This window comes from Trachypithecus francoisi, unplaced genomic scaffold, assembly GCF_009764315.1.
Source record: "Trachypithecus francoisi isolate TF-2019V2 unplaced genomic scaffold, Tfra_2.0 Lachesis_group16, whole genome shotgun sequence".
Taxonomy (NCBI): Eukaryota; Metazoa; Chordata; class Mammalia; order Primates; family Cercopithecidae; genus Trachypithecus; species Trachypithecus francoisi.
In genome coordinates, this window is record NW_022681461.1 from 98820065 (window position 1) to 98846658 (window position 26594).

Genomic DNA, 26594 nt, shown 5'->3' on the forward strand with positions numbered 1-26594 from the left:
AGCACCTCAGAGTGGTGGGTTGTGCCCCCTAGCAGCCCCCATCCCCTGGGAGGCTGGGGAACCCTCTCCTCAGTGGACAGATAGGGAGACCCAAGCCCAGAGAGGGAAAGTAACTAACTCAGGGTCACACAGCAGGGGTAGGAATAGCAATTTGGGCTGCTGGACTCACACCACAATAATTCAGAAGGTAGGCGAGCCCAGAGAGTCCGTTTGGCTTGGAGCATGTAGGTTATTTTCAGGTAATAAAGCACTTCCCCTAAGCCTCCAAATAAGGAACTTATTTTAGATAAAATCTCCCACCAGGGTCCTGGGGAAATTCCTGTTTCATAGGTAAGGAAACAGAGGTTGAGCGTTCAGACACTGGAGTCAGACATGGGGACACTTTGAGCTCCCGGGCTTACTCTGGGTGACCTTGGCACCTAACTTTAGGTCTCCGAGCCTCAGCTTCTTCCTCCTTCAATGAAAACAAAAACTACATGGCTTCACGGGATTGCTAGGGCTGTGCATAGCCTCAGTGTGGGGCAAGTGGCAGCTCTCAGCGACCATGGGGTCACACTCATCTGGGTGTGCGAGATGCGGGTGCTGCTGGAGCGGTGTCGGGGGACACAGCTGCTGTCTCCGAAAGAGGAAGAGGATAACCAGCCTGAGAGAGAGAGAGTGCACGGGGGTGGGGGGGGGTGGGGTTGTCGCTGTGTCAGTTTCCAGAGCTGGCTGGGATTCCCAATCTGTTGCTCTTAGGCTCCAGGTGAGGTCCTCATCTGGGAGTGTCAGTTTCCCTGCCCGAGACTAGCAGGCTGCAAGTGCCCCCCGGGTGTTTGGGCAGGACCCTAGGACCCTTCTCTGGGCTGACAACTGGGTATGATCAACGGGAAGGGGCTTCTTGGGCCTGCTCCGTGTCTTCTGTCACCCAGGCTGTAAAGATGACAGAGGGCCGGGGCGGCTCTCCAGGCTGGCTCCTGGCATTTCACAGCGCTAGCGCCCTGTGACTTATGGGCCACAAGAAGCTGTGATTTATACATGAGGCAGAGCTCCTGGGCTCACGAGTTCCCTTCTGTGATGAAGTGCCTCGCAGAAGACGCAGGCCGCTTAGCTGATGCGGGGGGACTCCGAGGCCCATCCATCTCCCTCTCTCCCCAGGAGGTTCGGCGGCGTTTTGCTGAACTGGCTGAACACCGCCGTATCTGTTACTCTCTCCAGAAACCATCAAAGAGCTGAACTTGTCCCTGAGAGGCAGCTCAGAGGGCAGGAAGGGGAGACCCACCCAGGCGGGCTGAGGCAGCTTCAGGACGCTCGGGGGGAAGCACTTGGTACCACACCTGGCACAGGGAGGAGGCTCGGAGCAAGCTTCTCTCTCCTGGAGTGACGGCCCGGAGTGCAAACGTATCCACCTCCAGTGGGTGCTAGCCCAAGTGTGAGCTTTATTGGCTCATTAGCCCTCACGGCATCAGCCCCGTTTTACAGATGAGAAAAGTGAGGGTCAGGAACGTGAAATGGCCCACCCAAGGCACACTCCACTGAGTGGCAGAACCACAAGGGAAGCACAGCCTTGACTCCACCCGGCTCTGTTCAGCGCTGGCCCCGCCGCCAGAGAAGCAAGCTGGTGCTAATAACTCCGCCCCCCCCCCCCCCGCCGTGGAAGCGGCGCCCAGAAGCCTCGCTGGATCCTCGCCGCCTCGCCTTTCGGTGATAGTTGTTGTTAGAGCTTTCCTTTAGGTGGGCGAAAATATCTATTTACTCGGCAATGGAGCAATTTCCCAGGCTAGTCTCTAACTAGCTAAGTGCCTGGTCCTGCCTCCGTCGCAGGGAAGCCGCCCACTGTGAAACGCGAGCCACTCAGCGAGGAAATGTTGAAGCAGCACCCGCACCCTCCGCCCACCGGCACAGATCACTGTCCGCGGGAGCAGCGGGGCGGGGGCGGGGGCGTTCTGGGTGATTCTGCGCCCCGGTCCAGCATGGCGCATGTCCCAGGAGCATGGCCACACCCAGTGAGGCAGAACAGGGCTGGTGGAGGGCTGGACCCTGGACGACTGTGCAGGCTGTCCCTGCATTGAGTAAGCCGGTTTAAATGGACGAGGTCATGGCCCACTCGGTCCGGGGTAGGTCAACAGGGCACCCACACCCTCTCAGCCATGCAGGGGACCCTGGGGGAAGAAGGCTGCATTGGACTGAGGTCTCAGGCAGGGGCGTGGTCTGGCCCCTTCATCCTGGGCATGCAGGGCTGTTCCATGGGGATCGTCACAGAGTAGGGTGCACAGTGCCAGTGTGAGCCCACAGGGACAGCACGGAGGAGGGGGAGGAGCAGGCCCCCCTCAGCCTTTGCCCCCACCAATGCTGATAATGGTGGGGCCGGCAGGGCTTCGGCCCTGGCTGGTGGGGCACTGTGGGGTGGGTTCTTCCAGCGTGGGGATGACCTTGGGCAGGGGCTGCAGGTTCCATTCACCCTGCAAGGAAGGGAGCAGGAGGTAAACTGAGGCTGGAGTGGCAAGATGGGTGGCTGCTTCCCCAGCCACTTCCCAGCCACCTCTTGGGTTCTTGCCCTCAAACTCAGCTTGTCCCAAACTGAACTCACTCCTCTCCCCCAAGTTGCTTTTTGGGGGTCCTCACCTCAGTAAATGCCCCCTCCTGTGGCTTCCCATTCACCTAGTCAGGAACCTGGGAGTCATCCAGGCCCCTCCCTGCCTCCGTCCCCACCCAATTTAATCATTCACCCTAATGTAGCAACCAGAGCCCCTGGCTGCAGGCTCTGATATTTTTTAACCGTCTCTTTCCCTCAAGGTTGCATCAAATGCCAAGTTTTCAACCCATCAGACGTCCACCCCAGACTATTCTCGGGAAGCCAGTATTAACCCTTCCTTTCCTTGGTGCTGAGGACGTTTGACTTAGCAATTAATCCAGCTGCCAAATTGCGAATTACTTAGCAATTAATCCAGGAAGCATCTTCCTGGATCTCCAGGCTGTGGCACCGTATGCGACTAACTCTGCATAGGCCCTGGGCTCCTGACCGCAGCCCGCTGGGCTCGGGATAAATTAGATGCCTTCGAATACCAGTGGGTCTTAGATAAGGAGGAAAAAACCAGCTTGCAGCTTCAGACTGGTTCGTTTCTCACCTTCCCTTCCCCCGCGCTTTATTTTAAGGTGCAGGGGGCAGGTTAGTGCGCCCTGCTCACACCACCGGCATTTGGCATTTGGCACCAGTGTGGAGGTGTCACCCGGAAAGGGTGGCTGCCCTCCCTTCCTGGCCTTTCTCTCTCTCTCTCCTCTCTCTGCTGGCTGTCTGTCCAGGCCTGTGTGTCACCACCTGGCACTTGCTCTAATTATCTTGTGCGAGTCCTTTTGCCAGCAGTTTAGAGTGCAGGCCCATCACCCTTCACTGGGATCCCCCATGAGGCCTGCCCGACTGCGTGCCCCACCCACGCCCATGGCAGCGCACCGGGAAGCGGACAGCTGAGGACTTGTTGCAGTGCATGGAGATGGGCGCAAAGTCGTACAGGGCCTTCAGTACTTCGCGGTTGAAGGAGTTCCAGGGAACAGAGGCGAACTGCTGATACACGGACGCCTGAGGGCAGGTGCAGACGTCCTCATTGTTGAACCTGGTGGGGACAAGGAACAGCCAGGCTGGGGAGCAGCCGATGGGCAGGGACCCCAGTGGGCACCACCAACAACTCCTCCCTGCAGCTCAAGTCCTGTCCCTGGGGAGACCCTCCTGCCGCCTCCTCCCCAGCCCCGCTGCCTCTGCCAGGCCATCCCACATGCTGCCTTCACCAGCAACGGATTCACCTCTCCTGTCACCTTGGCGGGTGGGTACTCCCGACTGGGTTGAGGAGGCTCTCAAGCCAAATCCAGACTCAGCAGGAAATGAGGGGAGGGATGAGTGATGCCGCCACAAGTCTCTGCTCCTAGAACTTAGCCTGGACTCCTCCAATCTGCCCAGCTGCCTGACAGGCCCAGAGGTTCTGTGTCGGGGCTCCCGGGGGGCAGGGAGCTTGTGCAGGGAGCCCTCACCTGTTGATGAAGTGGAAGTACTTCTGAAGGAAGCCGGCGTCCACAGCGCTCTTGCAGAGCTCCAGCTGCGTCTGGGGGTAGTAGTGCACGTAGTTGACACACATCTCCTCCAGGATCCCAAAGCCGCCCTGCAAGTTGGAGAAGACCCGTCAGCCCCGGGCCATGCCACGCAGACGTTGCCGTCCAGCAGCTTTCGCCCCATCCACGTGTTCACTGCATCCATTTGTCTGTTCACGGCACCGTGCCAGGCATGCTCTGGGGAACTAAGTCCCTGCCCTCACGGAATTACCACCATTGGTAGGAGAAACAGACAGTGAGTGAGTTAACCAGGACATTCCTCTCAGGTGCTGATGATGCTGTGAAGAAAAATGAAACAGGACAAGTGGATGGGGTGTTATTGTGCCTATTTTATGGGTACAGAAACTGAGTCTCAGAGCAGGCAAGGGGACGCCCCATGGTGGCCACAGCATTGGTGGCACAGCCTGAGTGGACCCAGCCTCCCGGCCGTTGTCTGGAAGCTGTCCCCATGACCTCCAGCAAGAGCCTGGAGCCAAGGACTGCAAGGGAGGCCCTTTCCACTGCAGCCCCACGCCGTCCACCAGTCATTTAGCTCCCCCGGCAGCAGCTCAGACCCCAGCAGGTCAGGGGCCGGGACATGATGGCCTGGCCACCCTTGCTCCATCCAGGCTCCCTGCTGTTTGTGAAGCTGCTGTGGGCCGGGGATTTCATCTGGCTAGTGGGGAAGAAAGGCAATCGTTGCTCTATGGCAGAATAAAGGGACTGGGAAAAGCTCGGTGTGGCGCTTACACCAGCTGCCGCCCCCTCCTCCCATGTAGACAAAGAACACGGGGCAGTTCTGCCCAGAGACCAAACCTGGCACCTATTGGCCAGGACGGAGTTTTGCCAGCATTGTTCTCTGGGCCAGATTCCTCCTTTCCCAGCTTTTCTCATCCATCCCGCCCACGTCAGATCGGGCAGATAGGCCTCCTGTGTGAGTTCCCGTCCCTCCCCACCCTCCGCCACCGCAGACATCAAAAGGGAACTGAGTCCGACCCTGTGCAGGATCTGTTCTCCTCTTTCACCTGGGGAAGGAAATCGAATTTCAAAGGCCGCTGTCTCTTGGATCAGCAGGTGAGGGGCTGTCAGAGCATGAGAAGCTCAGATCCACCTGGGAAGCTGCCCTTCCCTTTGATCCCGCCTGGTGCTGTGATGTAGCCACCGCCAAGAGGAGGGCATGGGCCAGGGACGCCACAGAACTGCCCGCTGGGACACTGGCACCAAGGGCCTCAACCTGAAGAACGAGCATCTGAGATGTCAGTGGTGCTCACCAGGCCTGGCAGCCCTGAATGCCCGGGGACGTGGCATGGGTTCTGCCGCCATGAAGCCAGGTTGGGCAGGAAATAGGCAGTCTCCCGTCCCTGACCCTGGGGCTGTGCCTGCAGAATGGGGCAATGCTGGGGCCCTGCCTGGGGTGCTCCACCTGCAGAGCCCTGTCTCTGCGAGCTCACTCAGTCACTGCATAGGTGCTCAGCCGAGAGGCGGCACAGTTGGGGTTAGCACCTGCCCCCATACCAGCCCTGCCTCCTGTTCGCTGTGTGTGTGGCCTGAGTGGCTGGACCTCACTCTGTCTCCTGGTGGGATCTGCTCAGAGGTCTCAGCAAGGCTTGGTGTGGTTAGAATGAGTTATTAGAGCAGTGCTGAGCTGTGGCCAGCGCCCGACATCAGCCACGGCCGTGATATACTGAGCACCTCCTCTAGAGAGAATAAAGGACTGGTGAACTCTCACTCCCCCCAACCGTGAATCTGTGATCAGGGACGCAGGGCAATTGTCACCTGAAATCCAAGGGAGACAGGAAGGATGTGGTAAGAACCGTGAGGCACAAGGCCCTGGGTCAAATCCCAGCTCAGCCATCTATCAGCTGTGTGACTTTGGTCAAGTGCCTGCCCTCTCTGAGCCTTTATGTCTCACCTGTGAAAATACAAACACTGGCTGGGTGCTGTGGCTCATGCCTGTAATCCCAGCATGAGGGATTACATGAGGAGCTCAAGACCAGCCTGGCCAACAGGGTGAAACCCTGTCTCTACTAAAAATACAAAAATTAGCTGGGTGTGGTGGCGCGCACCTATAATCCCAGGCTTGGGAGGCTGAGGCAGAGAATCACTTGAACCTGGGAGGCAGAGGTTGCAGTGAGCTGAGATCGCACCACTGCATGCCAGCCTGGGCAACAGAGCGAGACTCCGTCTCAAAAAAAAAAAAAAAAAAATATATATATATATATATATGAGAAATACAAACACTCCTACCTTGGAAGACTGGTGTGAAAACTAAATGAGAGGCGGAGACAACGCAGATGCCCATCAGTGGATGAATGGAGACTCAAAACATGGTCCATCCATACAATGGGATGTTACTCATTCATGAAAAGGAATGAGGTACTGACCCATGCTAAAACATGGAGAAACCTCGAAGTCATCATGCTATGAAAAAAGCCAGACACGAAAGGCCACGTATCGTGTGACTCTATTCACATGAAGTGTCCAGAATAGGAAAATCCACAGAGACAGAAAATAGATCAGTTGCCAGGCTGAGCGGGGAGGGGAATGAGGACCGGCTGCTTAAGGGATATGGGGTTTCCTTTGGGGGTGATGAAAATGTTCTAAAATTCACCACGATGATGGGTTGCATGGATCTGTGAATTTACAAAAAAACATAGAATTGCACACTTTAAATGAGTGAATGGTATGGCATGTGAATTACATCTCAGTAGAGCTGTTTAAAAAGAAGCATAAATGAGGCCGGGCATGGTGGCTCACACCTGTAATCCCAGCACTTTGGGAGGCTGAGGGGGGATTGATCAGAAGGTCAGGAGTTCGAGACCAGCCTGGCCAACATGGTGAAACTCCGTCTCTACTAAAAACACAAAAATTAGCCAGGCATGGTGGTGTGTAGTCCCAGCTATTTGGGAGGCTGAGGCAGGAGAATCACTTGAACCCGGGAGGTGGAGGTTGCAGGGAGGTGGAGGGTGCAGTGCCACCGCACTCCAGCCTGGGCGACAGAGCGAGACTCCGTCTCAAAAAAAAAAGAAGAAGAAGAAGAAAACCACTGGCAGTCTGGGCTCAGTAAACATCAGGTGAATCCACATTGGATTAAAACACAAAGAATAGGGCTATGACATGGACCCGAGTTCCTGGCACTGAGGGGTGTCCTGGTAGCTGTAACCCAGGTCTGCTCCACTCTGAGCCAGACCATTCACAGGATAATTATTGGAGCCCACCATGGATACCGAGGCAGCTGGCACGGATCCACTGGCAGGGTGGCCTGTGTGCCAGGACAGCCCTGGCTTGTGGCCGGGACCCAGGTAATTGTGAACAGCAGCCCCTTTGGCTCCCGGAAGCAGCCCTGCTGCGTGGTGCATCACGTGGCTGCCCATGTCCTGGTGCTGCCTGCACACTCAGCCTTCAGAACAGATCTCCCCAGTGCAGATTCTCCTTGAACTGTCTGCAGTCCAGCCAAAATGCATCCTCAGCTGACGCTCACACTACCGGACCCCTCCCCATGTCTCCACCCTCTCCTCCTGTCCTTTCCATCCTGAGAATGTTCTTGGTCCTCTGGGCCTTCCCGCACACAGCCCCTGCATGGAGCCTTCCTCTACCTCCTCCCCTCTCCCCTGGGCTCCATGTGACAGCCACATCTCTGACAAGGTCCTCCCAGGTGCCTGCACCTCTGGCTCCTCAACCTGGTTTTGAAAGTTTCTTTTTTGTAATTTTGCTTGTTGTTAGCAGCAGGTGCTCCAGGCCTGTGCACCTTGAGCTCCACGGGGCAGAGGTCAACCTCTTGTCCTACAGCTTCTCCCCACACCAGCCCTGGGTGCTGAGAAGTTTCTTGGTGTGAGTGCTTCTCAACCTTGAGGAGGGGTCAACATCCGCTGGGAGCTTGTTAAAACATGGATTTCCCAGTGCCACCGCCCATGTCTCTGACTCAGTGGGCCTGGGGTGGCACCCAGGAGGTTGCATTTATCCCAAGCTCCCTGGTGATGCTGCCACTGCGGGTTCAGGGAGCAGGTGCTGAGAACGACTGGCTTATTGAGGGAATGAGCCCATGCCCTAAGTGAGGAGTTAAGACCTGCCCTCCTTCCTCAGACAGCCCAGGCTGAACACTCGCCCTGGGCAAGTGCAGGGGAAAGCAGGGGTGACTTACCACTGTGGCCAGCTCCCGGTCTTCCGTGTTGTACGTGCAGGACGTGATGAGCACATCTCCCTGAGGAAAAGCCAACATGACCATCAGCACCTGCCACCTGGCGTTGGCAGGCGCTCGAGGCCCCGCCCCCATGGGACCACGCCACTGTGCATGCCACGGCACCTCTGGGATATAGTCCCTGTCATCCACTACCAGGAGCCCAGCAGATTCATGCACGAAGGTCACAGGCTGAGTGTCCCCAGGAAGTTATAAACCATCAGCTCCTGTGACCAAGTGGGTCACAACAGGGTCCAGGCCAGTGGGGGTGCAGGCGGGTGGGTCATGACACATCTCAAGGCACTTGGGCAAGTCCTCACTGAGGCCTGAGCTTGGCCTTCTGTGGGATCAGGGCTCCACTGCCTGCCTTAGTGCCCTCATCTCCTCCAAACACTGACACTTTGTGGTCAGCCAGTCAGGCTGAGGACACGCGTCCCCTGGGAGTGTCCTGTCTGCTCCACCACTTCCGATGTCCCTCGAACTCCCGAGTGAGTCTCCCCATGAGGCAACCCAGCCCTGAGACACCCACAGGCACCCTCCCCCTGCCCTGGACGGCTCTCCCCTGCCCCCATCACTTTCTCTGTCCCTCTCCTTCTGGCGGCACCCCCCAGCCCTCCCAGCCACCCCAGCTGGTGGCAGCGACTGGGACAGCCTTCCTGCTGGGCACTCACCGGATGGACCGACACCACCTTCTTCAACATGCGGATCTCCTGGAGCAAGCAGAGCCGAGGGGTTGGGGGAGAGGAGACCTCAGAGAGTTGCAGACCAGATCCCTGGCCACCGTGTCCTCCCTCAGGCCTCCCTGACCTCTGGGGGTGTCCGTTTTGCCCCAGCCTCTACAGTGGAAGCCAGGGCCGGCTAAGTGTGGCTTCTGGCCAGAGAGAGCGTTAGATTCAAACCAGAAGGTGGTTATCCAAGACCAAGACAGATGTGACCAGAGGGCTGCCCAGGTCTCCTGAATCCCACCACCATCTGCCATGTGCCAGAGGCCCTCTCTACAGACACCCAAGCGGGGAGCACAGGCCACATGGTGGGGGGCTGGCCCAGGAGAAAGAAGCCAGCCTGGGGCCATCCCTATGGTGTCAGGAGACAGTAGGCCCAGCAGGTCTCGTGGGGGCAGGGCGTGGGGGCGGGGCGTGGGCGGGGTGTGGGGTGTGGGGTGTGGGGTGTGGGGCTTGGGGGCGGGGTGGGGGTGGGGCGCAGCCCCTACCTGGAAGTGAGGGCTGTAGTGATTGTCCTGGTTCACGATCTCCCACTCCCGGCCATCCCGGGCCAGCACCGTGACCACCTTTCTCCCGGTCAGGTGTGTGTGGAGCTGAGAGGCAAAGATGTGGATCCCGGAGGGAGGCAGTGCCTATGGGGTCAGGGGGCTGCAGCGTCAGGGCCTGACCTCCGAAGGGACCCTCCCGTCCATGGCCAGAACCCAGCAGGGAGCAGCCACCCCGGGCAGTTTGCTTTCCTGGACACTTGCATTTTCCAGGTCTTTCTCCCCGGCCAGATTAGAGCCACCATCAGAAACCTCACGGGGAAGAGCAAGGTGGTCACAACAGCCCCTGGCTCCCAAAGAAGCGGCCTCCAGTCCCATTCAGGAGCAACTTTCTTTCCAAGTTCTTCGTCCTCTCCTGAGCCCCCGAAGCCTGACAGGTTCATCTTCACTCAGTCAACAGGCCTTTAAGGCGAGCCCCTCATGGACAGGGTGAGGCAAAGCCACCAAGCTGAGGAGCGCATGGCCTCCGTGCTCAAGGGCTTGCGGTCCGGGGGAAAGCAAGTGGCGGAAGGCGGTACTTGGCAGGTCCCCTATGTGCTGGGCCAGGCAGGCCCTTCAGCTGCCCTGTGGTGTGGCTTCCTTTCAGCTTCAAAGCAGCCAAGGCTGCGTTCTCGCGTGCTCATCATTGCCCCGTGCTACAGCTGGGAGCTGTGGCTACAACTGGAAGGTGGTCATCCGGGACCAAGATGGATGTGACCATGGGGTGCTGCAGGTGGACACTCTTGAGGCTGCAGGTCAGCCTCACAGAAAAGATGGCAGCCCTCAGGCCAAGAGGTCTCATGCCATCACTGGGGCCTGAGAGAATCTTCCAGAGAATGAAAGTTTTCTCAAACCGAATGCTAACATTTTTAGATAGAACATGTGTTTCCATGCCGGGCATGGTGGCTCACGCCTGTAATCCCAGCACTTTGGGAGGCTGAGGCACATGGATCATTTGAGATAAGGTGTTTGAGAATAGCCTGACCAACATGGTTAAAACCCTGCCTCTACTAAAAATACAAAAATTGGCTGGGCATGGTGGCACATGCCTGTAATCCCAGCTACTCAGGAGGCTGAGAAGGAAAATCACTTGAACCCGGGAGGCAGAGGTTGCAGTAAGCTGAGACTGTGCCATTGCACTCCAGCCTGGGCAACAGGAGTGAAACTCCATCCCAAAACAACAACGACAACAACAACAAAATAATAAAAATAAAAAAGAAAAGAAAACGTGTTTCCTGAAATCGAGCATTTTCTTAGTGAGTCAGTTGTCCTCTTGCCCACCTGCTGCCAGGCTCTGCCCAGCTTGTTCATATGGTCAGCAGGTCCCAGAGCTCAAGGTCCTGACAGCCCCGTCCCTGAAGGCCCCAGATGACCAAGCTTTTTACGACTCACTTTCTTTCGCTCCTTCTTTCTCACTCCCAAGCAGCAGCCGCCCTTGACCTTGCCATTGCCTATAGGTTTGTGTCCCTTGCAATGGCTTGAGGGGCCATCGTGTGCTGGGTCTGGGAGCCCAAAGGGTCCTAATGACCCTTTGGCCCCCAGAGGCCGACCCTGGCCCAGAGATGCCGGGTGTCAGCCAGGTGGAGGGAGGATATGCTTTTTTGGGCACTGTGGTCCAAAGCAGCACTCTCGTCTCGGCCTGTCTATTTCACTGGGATATCTAGACTAGGCCAGATTTTGGCTGCAGAATTTGTGCCCCCTTTTATCTGCTAAATGAGAGACAAGACTGATCATTCTCATTCTGTCACTTAAGGTAGTGGAGGACTCTGGCAAGGGGAGGCGGGTCTGCATTCCTGAGGCTGGAGAGAGACGTTCTCATGGTCAGTGGTCAGCGGGGTCAACGGCCCCAAGGCTCTGCAAGGGGCAGTGAGTGCTGCCTGGACGGAAGCCGCTCTTCCCCATGAACCCTGGCCAAGGTGCCTTTTACATGGACCCACGCTTCACCAGTGGGGGCTTTAGGGAAGTGGGAGAGAGTGTCCACCCCCGTCTGGGACAAAAGGAGCTGATTTCCTGCCGGAGACGATGGGTACCGTGCTGGCCAAGAGCTCCGTCTCCCTTCAGCCTCGAGGAACCTTTGCTTGGAAGACTGGGATGCTCTGGGGGCTCACCCACACGAAGAACAAATCCCAATCGACCCATTTACTGGGAAGGAAAATCCACAGTAAACCTCATTACAATGCAATCTGCTGTCACGGCCACAACTTTCAAAGTCAAACAGACTGGTATTTGAATCTTCACTCTGCGTGACTGCTGGCAGTGTGATCCCAGCAAGCCTCAGTCTCCCCATCTGTGAAATGGGTACGTCAACACTTACTTTGCAGGTCATTGTGAGAAGTAAAGCTACCTCACAGGAGGAAACGTTTGTAACATATACACAAACTATGAAATAACATCCGTCGTATAAGAAGAGCTCCTAGAAACCGACAGTAAGAAAAACAAACCACCTACTGGAAAAACCGAGCACAGGGATGAACAGAAAATAGGAACAAATGGCCAAGAGGGAGAGGAAGAGATCCTCAAGTCCACAAACAGAAAATTCAAGTTAAACAACATTGACATGTCTTCCTCCCAAATATGTGTGTGTGTGTGTGTGTGTGTGTGTGTGTGTATATATATATATATATATTTTTTGAGACGGAGTCTCACTGTCCCCTAGGCTGGAGTGCAGTGGCGCGATCTCGGCTTACTGCAAGCTCTGCCTCCCAGGTTCACGCCATTCTGCCTCAGCCTCCCGAGTAGCTGGGACTACAGGGACCCGCTACCACGCCTGGCTAATTTTTTGCATTTTTAGTAGAGACGGGATTTCACCGTGTTAGGATGGTCTCGATCTCCTGACCTTGTGATTGGCTCGTCTTGGCCTCCCAAAGTGCTGGGATTACAGGTGTGAGCCACTGCGCCAGGCCAGAAAATATTTACAATATTAATAATCCAACGGGTCAGTAAAACCAGGCACCCTCTCATCCTGTGTGTGGGAGGAAGCAGCAGATGGGCTTTCTGAGAGGCATTTTGCAAGATTGATTCAAGGGAACGCTCAGATCTCTGAGCAGCAACTTCACGTCTAGAAATCTACATGAGAAAACGGTTTCCGGCATGGACAAGGATTTCCGGGAAGCTTCTTTCTATCGGTGAAAAGTTGAGAACAGCCTAGACACTGATTGATAGGGAGACAGTTCAGCACAGGCTTGGACCAAGATAAGGCAAGCAGAGGAGGGGATTTTAGTAGTCACTCCCTGATCTCGCCAGAAGCCAAGGACAGGACCTGCTGTTGGTACCAGAGTGTAAGTGCCAACCTGTGCCTCCACCCAGCATGCACAGCCCTGAGGACAAGCTCGTGAAGACATGTCAGTGTTGTTTAACTTGAATTTTCTGTTTGTGGACTTGAGGATCTCTTCCTCTCCCTCTTGGCCATTTGTTCCTATTTTCTGTTCATCCCTGTGCTCGGTTTTTCCAGTAGGTGGTTTGTTTTTCTTACTGTCAGTTTCTAGGAGTTCTTATATGACGGATGTTATTTCATAGTTTGTGTATATGTTACAAACGTTTCCTCCTGTGAGGTAGCTTTACTTCTCACAATGACCTGCAAAGTAAGTGTTGTACCCATTTCACAGATGGGGAGACTGAGGCTCCTCAGTCTCCCTGACAGTCTCCCTGAGATCCTGTAACTGGCACTTCACTGCCTCACGTAGTCCTGCCCTGGTTAGGTACATGGTGAAAACCCCATCCTGTGGAATACTATGCAGCAATAAAAAGGCAAATCACCAGAAAAATGCCTCCATTTGTTGAAAAATTTGTAAACTATTAAATACAACTTTTTAAAAAAAAACTCAAAAGGTTTCTAACACCTGCAAGGGCTTCCTGAAATACACAGGAGAAAGGTCTGGAAGCGCACAAAGAGCCAATAAGTGGATATCTCAGGGAGAGGCGGCAGCGGATGAGGGGAGCATTCTCTTTAGCTGCAGTGCCTGCGCTTTTGAGTGGCAAGTGCACGTGTGTGTTGCTTACATAATGAAGGCATATTTTAAAATGCAGCGCGTGGAAGCCTGGCACGTGGGTGTGGACTAGTGGGAGCCATGGTTATTGCTGGAGAGGGAGGTGCACACACACAAATGGCCTCTCAGCAGGAAGGCACCCTTGCATACAGAAGAGAGCGAGAACCGCAGAGGGATTCAGGGTCAGGGGAATCAAAGCTGTGCCTGCCACCCTTCCTGGGCCACCACCTGCCAGGCCTCCACTGGGGGACGTGGGAAGACGGAGGGTGTGGTGCCCGGCCCAACCCCACTCACCAGCTGGGTGCACTTGTCCGTGCAGTAGCCAGTGAGGACGAAGGCGGTCTCCCGCGGTGGAATGGCCATCACTGGCGTGTACACCAGTCCCAGCTCCATGATCCCCGCATTGAAGCGCCGCAGCTTGTCTGTGTAGTACAAGCGGATGCCTGAGGAGTCGCGCCGTCCTGGGAGAAGGTGGGATGGATGGAGGTGAGCGGCGAGTGGAGGCCCTCTCACCTCCCCCTGCCGATAGATTATCCCTATGACCCCAGCCAGCCTCAGCCAGGAGGCAGGGCTGGTCACCCCCCATCTGCTCCCACCTGCTAGGCAGACCAAGAGCTGGCTGTCTTTGTTTCCACGCCTGTGGATGCCAGGCAGCTCACAAGATCAATTAACGCAAACAGGTTACACTCACTGGGAAGAAAGAGCTGTTGTTTCTATGAAAACTAGTTGAATGCTATGGAAAGATGTGATCAAGGTGAGCCACTTCAAGCCTCCATGGAATCAGGTGTGGGTGAGATGCTGCTGATAAATGGAAACTCATAAACAACTTGGATTCTGTGCTCAGATTGTTTTGTAAGTGCTTTGATGTTCTATTTCCATGTTCAAAGGAACCTAAGCTGGAAATCAGCCTGCAGGACGGTGACAACCTGCAGGGTGTGGTCTGGGTGAAGAAGAGGGCGTAGAACTCCCATCTGCCGCTGGCGTAGAAGAACCCTGGTCCTGTGTCAAAGCTGGGCAAGTGTGAGTGTATCTCTGTGTTGATGTTAACAAGAAGCATTCCAGGAGCACATCCTCCCTGCAGCCCCTGCTTTTACTACTTTGATTTATGTCCTGCAGCCCCAGGGAATCCACCTACCACGCTGACATCTCAGGAACAATTTGAATGAGAATCTGCGCCCCCGGAGGAGGGTCAGCGTTGCAGGTCTAGCCCCACTTCATGCACGGCCCCGGGTCCCGCTTGGTCAACAGCGTGCTGTGTGCTCTCAGATGACTTGCTGTCCCTTTCTGGGCCTCAGCCCACAGTCAAGGGCCTCTTCCAAAGGAATAACATGGTGCTTCTTCCAGTCACGGAAACTGTGTCTTCTGATTATGGTGTGGCCATGCTTGTTGGTTCTCCTTGCAGTTTGCTAATTGGAGAGTCCCTGAAGCTCCCTGGGCCAGCCTCCCAGCGGTCACATGAAACTGATGGTCAGAGGTCCAGGGTGCCGGGCACTGTGGCTCACACCTGTAATCCCAGCACTTTGGGAGGCCGAGGTGGGCGGATCACCTGAGGTCGGGAGTTCAAGATCAGCCTGACCAACATGGTGAAACCCCGTCTCTACTAAAAATCCAAAAATTAGCCAGGTGTGGTGGCACGCACCTATAATCCCAGCTACTCGGGAGGCTAAGGCAGGAGAATCGCTTGAACCTGGGAGGCAGAGGTTGCAGTAAACTGAGATCGCGCCATTACACTCCAGCCTGGGTGACAAAGTGAGATCTCATCTCAAAACAAAAAACAAAAAAACAGAGGTTCAGGGATGCTGGCACCCACTGGAACATCCTCACAACCAGGCGTCATCCAGGGAGCCCCGCCGTTCCTGAAACTCCATGCCTAGTGAATCAGCAGTCAGGCTCAGAATACAGGCTGGGCTCATGGTTGGGGGAGGATCTAAAGGCCTGGCCATGGCCCCATGCCCCCGGATGTATGGTGGACATGCCGGGGTGATCAGGAGGGGCTACGCAGCAGGAGACTCCACCCCCTGGGTTACGTATAGGAAAGGGATGTCAGGTGGCAAGGAGTGTGAAATTGACAAGGGGTTTTAATTCACAGGGACAAAGCTTCTGATGAAGACTTAAAAAAAAAAAGATATGAAATTCTGGTCACAAGAAAAACGTTAATGGGCCAGAAAAGCAGTCAGGACAGACACGCAGCCGGGTGACCAGTGCTGACTTCAAAACCGGGAGCCGGGAGCTCGTGAGTGCTTTCATCTTCTTCATTCTTTGCTGCTCTCCATCTTCTCACCAGTGAACATGTATTGCTCTTTCTGATCAGACAAACTAAGAGGGTGGTACAGATACTAACACCTTCCCTGGGTGCCAGAAATGCTCTAAGCATAACCTATCCCCTTCATGGGAGCTTTGCACAGTAAGAATCATCAGCCCTATTTTACAGATGAAGAAACTGAGGATGGAGCCTGAACTCTGCTCAGGACCACAGGGCTGGGAAGCGGCCAAGCTGGGGTTCAAATCCAGGGCTGTGGACTGGGGTGCAGGGCATTTTCAGGGGAGCCTAACCATCTCCCTGCTTGTTTCCTTTAAGGTGAGGCCAAAACAGCTCCTCTTGCCTGTGCCTTCTTCCCTCGACACCCCTACACCATCCAAACTCAAACGGCTCCTGTATCTCCGGGCTGATTACATCAGAGGATAATAATAAAAAGGGTGTTGCAATTGGTTAAAATTCAGATGGGGATTAAATCATGAAATAATTGTGGGATTTTGATATTTATAGAAAAGCAACCCATCTCAAGATTGGTGAAGTGACAGGAGCATCCTTATATTTGGCAAAGGATCCATAAATACAACCAGATAATCATGAATAGACAGACTTCCCTGATGCTTAAGGAGTTTTCAAAAATCCATTTGCTTTCAGGGTTTAAATGAGCAATAAATCCTGTATCATGCTAAGGCCCAAGCTGACTTATACCCTTCTCTGTGCATGTGGAGATAACTCCAGCAGTGGCGGATGGTATTACTTATGCAGCCAGGAAAAAAAACCACAGGCGACTGTTAGCTGAGCACAGCCCCGTGCCCACAGCAAGTTCTGTGCGTGAGCCTTTTCCAGCTTCACAATAGCTGTGGGAGGTGGGAGAACAGGCAGAGGGTGAGGTCATCCACCCAGCCTCCCCGAGGTGGTGAGGCACAGCCTAGCACCTATCTCTTAGGCCACTTCTGCCCCTTGCACAAATGAAAATAAGAAGCACCATTCAGAGGGAGAGAAAAAGTGTGTGTATGTGTGTACTTGTGCATGCATGTGTATGTGTACGTGTGTGTGTGCATGTGTGAATGTGTGTGCATGTGTGTGTCTGTATATGGTGGAAGATGCTGGTGCAACAGAGAGAGGGAAGTATTTTTTTCAGTTTCTGAGACAGCGTCACCTGGCCTTGCCATGCTAAGGGCTGACCCTGCTCACTCCACCCTCAGGTATGGGTGATCCAACAGCAGCTGCCCCCAGCTCCCCTTCCTATCCCTGCACTCCGGCCAGGCCGGAACCCTTGTGTGCTGGAATATGCCCTGCTTTACCACCTTCCTGTTTATGCACACACCCCTCCCTCTATTTGGAACTTGGCATCTGGCAGTTTCCTTTATGAAAATTCTCCTTGTCCTGTCCCCTGGGACGGACAGTGCTGCGCCGATGGCCACCAGTATTATAGGAACAAGGAGGGAGGTGCGGGGCCACTGCTGGGCCCTGGCAGTGCTGTGAGGAGTGAGCCCCTCGAGGTCCTGTCCCTGGGAGCCCACCACAGCCACGGAAGATGGAGAGCAGATGAGGCAGATGCAAGGGCCTCGTGCCAAGAGGAGCTGCACAGCAGGGGCGCCATGCTGGGCAGACAAAGGGTGGAATTTTCTCACTGGCTCAACATAGCTGAGCCCTAGGGGGAAGATGGCATCAGAGACCCCTACCTTCTATCACCAGCGGGTTGTGGTAGTGAACTTCCAGGCGGACGTATCTGGAGGACCCAGGGCCCCCGAAGGCAATGCCGGCTTCCTCTGGGTAGTAAAATGCCTGTGTGGGGCAGGATGTCAGACAGACGGGTGTGTCCTGAAAGGGTCCCAGGTCCGGGCAGGGACAAACCCAGTCAACTGTTGGGGCCTAAGCCTCAGGGGTGGAGGAGGGGGCGTGGCAGGATTAGAGCGATGCTTCCTCCTGACATCTCTTTACAAGCCCAAGGAACATCCTGTGACTCGGGTCAGGGTGTCGGGGAGAGGAGCTGGTGTTTAGGGCTGAGACTGCCCCCAAAACCCCTTCTCTGGACGGGTGCAAGAGCTGGCAAGACCCTCATTGTCTCAGCCTATGGAGGCCTCAACACTGGCCCCACCCCACCAGCCAGCCCTGGCACCACTCTGTGCACAAAACCCTGACTCCAGTTGGGAAACAGAATCAGGACCCGCTGAGGATAAGGTCCTGGGGCACTTGTGTTTCTGTGGAAAATGTAAAAAGGCTGGAAGCAGGTGGCATTTCAGACATCACAGAGGCGAAGGGGACGTCTCAGGCCTGGCCCTTCTGGTGGCCTCGTGAGCCCCCTTAGGAGCCCCTTCTTGGGGCCTCTGAGACAGTGAAGCTGGGGAAACAGAGGTGTGGGGATGCCAGGGGCCCAGGCAGGAGACACTATGCTGGGGTCGCGGGGCACGCACCTTGGCGCCCAGGGCCCAGGCGGCCAGCACGTGGCGGCAGTAGTTGAGGCGGTCAGGTTTCATCTTGGAGTCACAGGGCCCGCTGAAGTGGGGGACGTTGTCCATCTCGGGGGCGCACTGGAAGATTTCCATGTGGTGCACGAGGGCCTCGTTGCCCTTGGTGACGATGGGCTCGTACTGTGAGGAGGCAGCCCCCTGAGCCTGGGAACCGGCCGCCCACCCTCCCCTCCCCAGCAGCTCTCCTCCATAGGTGTCTGTCTGTCCATCTGTAAAATGGGGGATGATCGAGGCAATTTCAGGGACTCTTCTGGGGCTCAGAGCCATGAGGGTGGAGCCATCAGCCCAGAAAGAAATCCCATAGAGAGCTCCAGAGTGAAGGAAACGAGGTTCTTACAGGCCATTTCCTGCCAAGGCAGGGACAGGATGCAGCCGTCCTCATGCATATGGGGCCATGGCTGGGCCGGCTCCTGCAGCCTCCGTGGGAGGCAGGGCAGCCCTGAAGTTACAGCCCGGGCCCAGAGCGCACCTTCAAGGCCATGCACCTTCCTGCTGTGTGATTCTGGACACTCACATAACCTCCCTGGGCCTACTTCCCCTGCTGGAAACTGGGGGCTCTTGTGCTGAATGAGGGATCACCTCGCCCCTCCCCCAGGGCCAGGGGCATAGTGGACACTCGACAGCCACGGCCTTTGAGAGCAAGTGAATTCTGACTTAAGCTGCTTTTTCATGAAGGAGGAGGTGGCCTGGCAGACAGACAGCAGTTCCTGTCCCAAGGAAAGATGCAGAAGTCAAGATGTTGGTTGCTTTGGTCCAGGCAGGGAAGTGGGAGCTCAGAGGCCCTTTGAGGGTGGGGGAGTGAGCAGAGTGACAGGGAAGCCGAGACTACTTGCTGATCCTGCAGGACTTCAGGCAGGTGCCTGAGGTTCCGGTGATAAGAGGACACCTGGTCCGACCAGGACTGTGGACAGCTCTCCAGGGTCAGGGACAACCCAGGCCCAGGAGGAAGGCAGGGCTGGGCGAGGACCTGGGTCCTGGACCCGCATGTACCTTGACAATGTGGTGCCGAGGGAAGCCCTCGGGAAGCTCGTGGATGTAGCACCAGTACGTGGTCACCTGGTTGGGGATCTGGATATCGGGAGCGTGGATATCCATGGTGCACGTGTCTGAGGGTATGGCCGGGAAGGTGATATTGGGCTTCAGGAGCTGCACCCTCTGTAGCCCTGTCCGCAGGCCCGAGCTGTTGATGGCCTCCAGTGACTGGAATGGCTCCTCCAGGATCCCGTAGACCAAGTGGACTGTGCCGTCCTGCAGCCAAGACGGGGCTCAGTTGGTCACCCATTCAGAGCCCCCAGAGTTCTGCAGCCAAGACGGGGCTCAGTTGGTCACCCATTCAGAGCCCGCAGAGTTGGGCTCCTGAGGGGATGCCACATCCCTGCCCACCCACATCTACCAGGTGACACACCTTGCTCTCATCTCTGTGAATAAGGGACCCTTGAGGCTTGCATGGCACCAGCTGGGACTAAATCCCGGGCTGATGACCCCCAGGATCCCCTATTTGCACTGATCATCAAATACTTTTCTAAACACATTCCACCTGTGCTCACTTAACATCCATTCAAGCTGTGACAACTGGGCCCGCCATGAGCCAGTGTGGCCAGGACATTTGTTCCCTCCACCGACCCCAAGGTGACGGGGGACTGGGTGTGGGGGATCATTGGTCAGCTCGGCAGCCCAGCCTGAGGATTCAGTGCCCTCTATGAAAGGAAGGAACCACCCTGGGGCTTGTGGACAGTCACACTGAGCTGCGGAGCCGCGCCGTGTTATGTAGTCACCACCAGCTTGGCAGGAGGGGACCAAGCAACCACAGAAAGCTCCGTGGGTCTACGTGGCGCTGGAGGCCACAGGCAGACTCAGGAGGCAAGACTCGGGGCTGGCTTTCTCACATGCTATCGTGAGTGGAAACGGTGATCGGGTATGGAAAGTGCCTTTCGTAGCTTTCTGGGCACCACGGGTGCGGACCCGTGTGGGTGTCTAATTTGCTCTTTGAGTTTGTGGAAGGCTGGTGGGTCACCCTGTGCAGAGGACGCCCAGAGCTCCAGGCAGAGGCCCCTATACCTGGCCTGGAGCCTCTGGGCTGAACACACACAGGCATTGGCCTTCCCTGTGAGGTGCTTCCGGAAGGTTCTCTGCTCACCCTTGCCTCGTCCACTGGGAAACAGGGTAAGGGTTCAACAACCTCCTGGAAGAACACTTCTTCCGGCACCAGGTCTGCCCCAGTACACCCCGACCCCTGGGTACATCCACTCACTGCCTCTGGGCCTTAGTTTCCTCATCTGGCAAACAGCCAGCTGTTCTGTTTTCTTAGATTCCATATTTGTCTATTTGGCATCTATTAATGGATTACAGGCTCAAATAGATGGCCAGAGTTGTTTACACGTGTCCTTCCCTCCAACATTCACACGTGTGTGAGAATCCTATTCCCAACCCTCCAACCCATCCCAATCCCATATCCCTAGCACCTCCTCCACCTGACTCTCACACCCCAGGCCAATATTGCCTCAGCCCTAAATCACCCTAGGGCCAGGAACCAGGCAACGAGAGACCACTCCAGCCACCCAGAACCCACCAGAATTGTCCAAATGAAGAGACTTCCCTGCCCTGCCTGGCCTTTCCCATGGAAACCCCAAGAAAGCCTCAAGCCTGGGCTCTCCCCTGGCTCCCGCATCTGCCTCCTGACCAAACCCAGGGCTCCGCAGGTGGGCCTGCACGGCACAGGTGCACCTTCTCTCAGAAAATGAAATCAATCTTTCAATGGTACTGGCCTCCGTGTGGTCACTCAGCTAACCCCATAGATTAAGACCTGGCACTAGCTGCCACCCCAGGCCACTGCCACACCAAAGGATTATTTACACAAGACAAAAGGTGTCAGGTGTGCTAGAGTTAAAAGGGTTTTGTCTTCAAGGGCAAGGTGGGTTGCTTTCCCTAAGAGGTTGGGGCGGGGGGGGACTCTTAGAGCAGCATAAGAAGCCTGTGGGTTTTTGCAATGTTTTGTGGCTCCCATGAACTCCCAGACGGAGCTGGTCAGGCCGTACAAATGATCTAGTTCCCATCCCCGTTTTACAGATGGGCAAAGTGAGGTCCAAAGGAGGAGGGGAGCTGTCCCGAGCCTCACGGCGAGCTGGCGACAGGGCCGGGATGGAAAGCCAGGTCTCCTGGGTTCCAGAATTCCACCTGACGGTTAATAGGACCAGGAGGAGAGGGACATCCAGGAGAAAGGTGTAGTCCAATGGGAGAGGCCTCAGCGCAGCGCGTCTAGAAACCATGTCAGCTACGTGTCAGCAAAGAGCTGCTGCTTTGAGGGCTCAGTGGTGACAGCAGAGCTGGGCCATCCTAAGCACCTTGACCCCACCACTGCCTCTGGGCCATCCTCCTTGGCTTTCTCTCTGTCATAGCTGGCCAGGCCCAGGCCCCAGACTTACCAGAGACAGGAAAGGTAGTATGCCATTGGCACAGGATGGCAGCATGGTACACGCAGCCCACGCCCTCCTGGGTGCTCACAGCCACCCCTTACCTCGATGAGGTAATCTTTGGGGTCGCAGGTGCCAAAGGGCCTCTTGAAAAGCAGGACCAGGCCTTCTGGGGTCCTCTGCACTTGCAGCAGCTGGTAGTCCTGCTGGGGATCCAGGTGGATCTTCCCCTTCTGGTCACTCCAGGCGTCCTGCAGAGACAAGCACTGGGCTCCAGGCATGAAGGAGCCAAGCCGGGCCAATCCACAAAGGAAGAGGGCATTCCCCGGCAGAGCTCTGCATTCATTGCCAGCTGAGCTGGGGCTGCTGGGCCTCAGTCCCTGTGAATCTGAGCATTCTGCCTGGGCTTGGGGCTTCACTCACACCTTCTATGTCCATTTCTGCTTGGAGGCAGTGGAGTCGAACCCTGACAGTGCTCACCTCCTCTGCATCCAGGAACCAGGGCTCTCACTTGCCAGCAGGTCACAGGCTCTGTTAGCCATGGGGATTCCCAGGCCTGGAGGGCGGGACACTGAGCTTCTTAAGAAGATACCTTAGGCTAGGCTCCCAACACCTCATCAGGACTGGGAACAATGCCTCAAACCCATGCTGCCCACATTCATGCAGGCAGGAGAGTTGCGGAGCCTCAGAAAGGGGAAAGTTGGGAACAGGGTGGGACATGAACAGGAAGGGAGAGAGAAACCAGGGCGCCACGTCTAAGGTGGTGATTGATAGCTGGTACCCACCCTGCACTGGCACAACCCTGAGAACAAGCACTGCTTTATTACTTTATAAATACATGTAATTTTGGATTTTTTTTTTTTTTTTTTTTTGAGATAGGGTCTCACTATGTTGCCTGGGCTGGTCCTGAACTCCTGGCCTCAAGCAATCCTCCTGCTTCGTCCTCCCAAAGTGCTGGAATTACAGGCATGAGCCACCACACCCAGCCTGAAGCACCACTTTAAATCCTGCAGCCTAGGCATTGCTCCCCTCACCTTAGAGCTCTGCATTCATTGCCAGCTGAGCTGGGGCTGCTGGGCCTCAGTCCCTGTGGATCTGAGGGTGCGTCCTGGGATCTGGATCGGTGACTTCTGCCCTCCCTGTCCCTGACTGCTCCCTTTGCACTGGGCCCTAAGGAGCAGGGACATGGTGGCCCCAGGCCAGGTCACAGGGAAGAAGACCACCAGGGAGATCTACTGAGAGACAGTGAGGAACCTTCCCCGAGAAGCAGGCTGCCCTTCGTACTCAAGAAGGGCCCTTCTTAGTTTCCGTATTTGTCTATTTGGCATCTACTAATTGATTGCAGGCTCAAACAGACAACCAGAGTTGTTTACACCTGTCCTGCCTCCCAACATCCACGTGTGTGTGAGAATCCTATTCCTAACCTTCCAACCCACCCCAAGCCCATATCCCTAGCCACCTCCTCCACCTGACTCTCACACCCCAGGCCAATATTGCCCCGACCCTAAAATCACCCTAGGGCCAGGAACCAGGCAACGAGAGACCACCCCAGCCACCCAGAGCCCACCAGAATTGTCCAAACAAAGCTGCTTCCCTGCCCTGCCTGGCCTTTCCCATGGAAACCCTCAAGAAAGCCTCGGGCCCTTGGCCTTAAGGACTTTGAGCTGTGTTTCTTTTTAATCTTACATTCAGGGGTAAAACATCTTTTCTTCATTTCCTTGAGAAAAAAGAAATCTGCAAAAGATATTGCAAAACTTTCCCTAGAGAAAAAAGCCACGCAGTGCCACCCTGCCGGGGACACTGCTGATTTGCCGAGAGACTCATTTTAAACAGAGGCAGAAAGTTCTCCTGTGATATTTCAGCTGGAAATCAAGAAGGTATTAGTTGAACATATTGCTTAGGGAGGAATAACAAGGCTGACATTTGTTTCCGTAGGAATTTGTTGTACAAATTAACCTTGCCAGTGCACGGAAAGGCAAAGTCACCTGGCTTCCTCTGGCTCCCCTAGCAGCCGGGAAATGCAGGCAGGGGGACGCTGCACCAGGGAGGAGCAAACACTCCTGCATTCAGGGTGCCTCATGGCAGAGGCTTGCAAAGAACTCCAAACTGTCAGCGATGGGGTTCAGCTGCTCCTCCAGACGGCTGATGGCTCAGAATCAGGGCTGTCCAGGTCTTTCTTGGCTGGAACCTGAGCCACAGAGTGTCTTTGTGCACAGGAATCTGTGCAGCCCCATGGGTCAGAGCAGGGCCCTTCTCAGGCAGCTCCACCTATCCTATCTGGGTGGCCCTAAGCCTCACTAGTGACACAGGCAAATGCCTCCTGGCTGAGTCTTGGGAACTGGAGGGGGCAAGCTCAGCTCCAGAAACGGCGGCCACCGTCTGCCCTCATGAACTCACAACACCCAAAAAGGCAGAGAGGGACTGTCTGCCCCACCGTCCCATGGTGAGATCAAGGCGCAGAGCTGGAGCCGGCCGCTTTGCACAGACTCAGCTCTCCAGCTCCCCGCCATCCCATGGTGAGATCAAGGTGCAGAGCTGGAGCCGGCCGCTCTGCACAGACTCAGCTCTCCAGCTCCCCACCATCCCATGGTGAGATCAAGGCACAGAGCTGTAGGTGGCCGCTCTGCACAGGCTCAGCTCCCCGGCTCCAGCTCTGCGCTCCCAGATAAAGCAGGCACCTCCTGACTTCGGAAATAAAACTTTTTTGTCCCTCCTTTGTCTGTTTCTGTGGAGAGAGTTGAGTTTCATCCACAAAGAAGCCCCGGTGGCCAGTCCCGTATGGGAAGGAAGGCGGGAGCAGGACCCAGGGCAGGCAGTGGGCTTGCCCACTTCAGGGACCCCCTGCAGCTTATGGAAGGGCCTAAAGTCCTCTCCAGTTTGAAGGGAAAATTTCCCCTTTCTCCACCCTGTGAAACAAGAGTGGAGGTAAATTTGGGCAGAAAGGAGTCAAGAGCCCATCCTGACAGTTTTGGCTGAGCCCTGTGGGGCTTGTCCGACACCTATGGGTGGGGGCAGGGTGTCTGCACCTGCTCAGTCAGTCCATGGGTACAAGCACAGTAGGTCAGGCGGATCCCATGGGTGCACAGGCCTCATGCAGTGCCTGGCCACGCGCCACCACCTGGCCCACATCAGTGGGCATATGTGCTCTGGGGACATTGTTTACAGGACCAGGGGTCGTGGGGTCTGTGGTCCCACACGTGTGGGGTGTGGAGCGGCATGAGTTTGTGTGGTGTGTGTGTCCTCTGTGTATAGTTTCATTCCTTGGGATTGCTGGGTCCCATGATTTGGGGTGGGCAGTTAAGGACCATGGAAAACATGTCTTTCCTATTTTGTTCTCAAACTGAGATCCCCATGATACCCAAGCTCAGGGTGCAGACTCGGCTCAGAGCAGAGTCAGCTCAAACACTGAGAGGTGCAGACAAACTTTCTGGGTTAAGGAGGGTGAGTGTAGAAAGACGGCCAGATCCGGGCGCGGTGGCTCAAGCCTGTAATCCCAGCACTTTGGGAGGCCGAGACGGGCGGATAATGAGGTCAGGAGATCGAGACCATCTTGGCTAGCATGGTGAAATCCCCATCTCTACTAAAAAATACAAAAAACTAGCCGGGCGAGGTGGCGGGCGCCTGTAGTCCTAGCTACTCGGGAGGCTGAGGCAGGAGAATGGTGTAAACCCAGGAGGCGGAGCTTGCAGTGAGCTGAGATCCGGCCACTACACTCCAGCCCGGGCGGTAGCGTGAGACTCCGTCTCAAAAAAAAAGAAAAAAAAGACAGCCAGATGGGGTGCTGGGTCAGGAAGGGTTTGGAGAGCTGGCAGGGAGGAGAGACTCACCGCAAAATAGGCAGTGTCCCCATCGGTCCAGAGCACCACGAGGTCTGCGTTCTCAAGCTCGCCACGGTCAGACATCCCAAACAGGACCCCAGCCTTGAGCTGCTTCACCAGGAGCTGGAAGAAGACGGCCTCCTGGGCGTAGCTGACATTCCATGAGAGCTCCAGGGACCCCTCGGGGTCCAGTGGGATGCGGTAGAGGAAGGGGCTCTCAGGGGGAGCCGAGCCCTGCAGTGCAGCCACCAGGATGACCAGGAAGACGGCCACTGCTGTGCTGTACATGAAGGCCGCCTCCCGCACGCTGGGGCAGGACAGGCTGGCCCAGCGACACCACTGACTGGGGTCCTGCATGGCTGGGGTGAGCTCTCCGGTCCCACCTGGCTATTTATGCCCTGGTCCTGAATGGGGTGGGTCCAAGTAACATGGGTAATCACATTTGTCTGGTGGGGAATTCAATTGTCCCTCCCAGAAGCTTGCGCCCCAGGCCAAGCACTCTGCCTGCTGCCCTCCTCTAATTGGCACTAATGACACATGGACGTCATCAGTGGGAGTTGAAGCAGACAGGCGGATGCTGTGGCTTCTGAGATGGCTTTAAAGAGCTGTCCCAAAAGCAGATCCCCCCTGCAGCCAAGAGGCCTTTCAGACGCCCTCTGGCCAGGCACCGGCTGACTGCCTCACAGGCTGTCCGGCCCAGTCTCCAGTGGGATGGGGTCTGCACCACCTCCACCACCCATGGATGAGCAGACTGAGGTCCGAGGAGCTGCTCCAGGCCAACCAGTGAAGGATGGGCCTGTAGCCACCTCAGGCCTGGCCCAGGGAGCAGAGCCGTTTGTACAATACTAGTGGGTGGGCCCATTTCGAACCAAAAATAAGACAATCTCCAAATAGTCCCCGTGTTTAGACACTCCCTCCAGGGCCTGCTGTTCCCACTTTTGTCTCCTCTCAATTTTCCCACAGCCTCCAGCTGGTACCACGGCTGCTCCAGAAGGCGCGAGAGCATCATAGGGAGTGGGGGACACGGGCGTGGGGTGCATCTCTGGGGACACACGGAGCTGGAGTTGCACAGGGGATAGGCAGGCTGCAGGGTGCACTGCTGGGGGTGACAGCCTTTAAGGAAAAGAGGGTGAGTGACAGGCCTGCTCCCCTGTCTCTGAAGCTCCCAAA

The 26594-nt window shown here is 55.8% G+C and overlaps 1 protein-coding gene across 1 annotated transcript; it reads right to left on the reverse strand.

Moving 5' to 3' along the window:
- Nucleotides 1-1384: 1384 nt before the first annotated feature.
- Nucleotides 1385-25784, reverse strand: DBH (dopamine beta-hydroxylase). The gene is made up of 12 exons (XM_033238649.1): nucleotides 25434-25784; nucleotides 21711-21857; nucleotides 19187-19444; nucleotides 18140-18316; nucleotides 17408-17510; nucleotides 13763-13929; nucleotides 9447-9590; nucleotides 8908-8946; nucleotides 8201-8260; nucleotides 4003-4130; nucleotides 3431-3590; nucleotides 1385-2441 (listed from the first exon to the last, which is right to left on the reverse strand). The coding sequence occupies exons 1-12, from the start codon at nucleotides 25779-25781 to the stop codon at nucleotides 2310-2312; spliced, it is 1863 nt and encodes a 620-aa protein (XP_033094540.1). The 5' UTR covers nucleotides 25782-25784; the 3' UTR covers nucleotides 1385-2309.
- Between the last annotated feature and the right edge of the window lie 810 nt (nucleotides 25785-26594).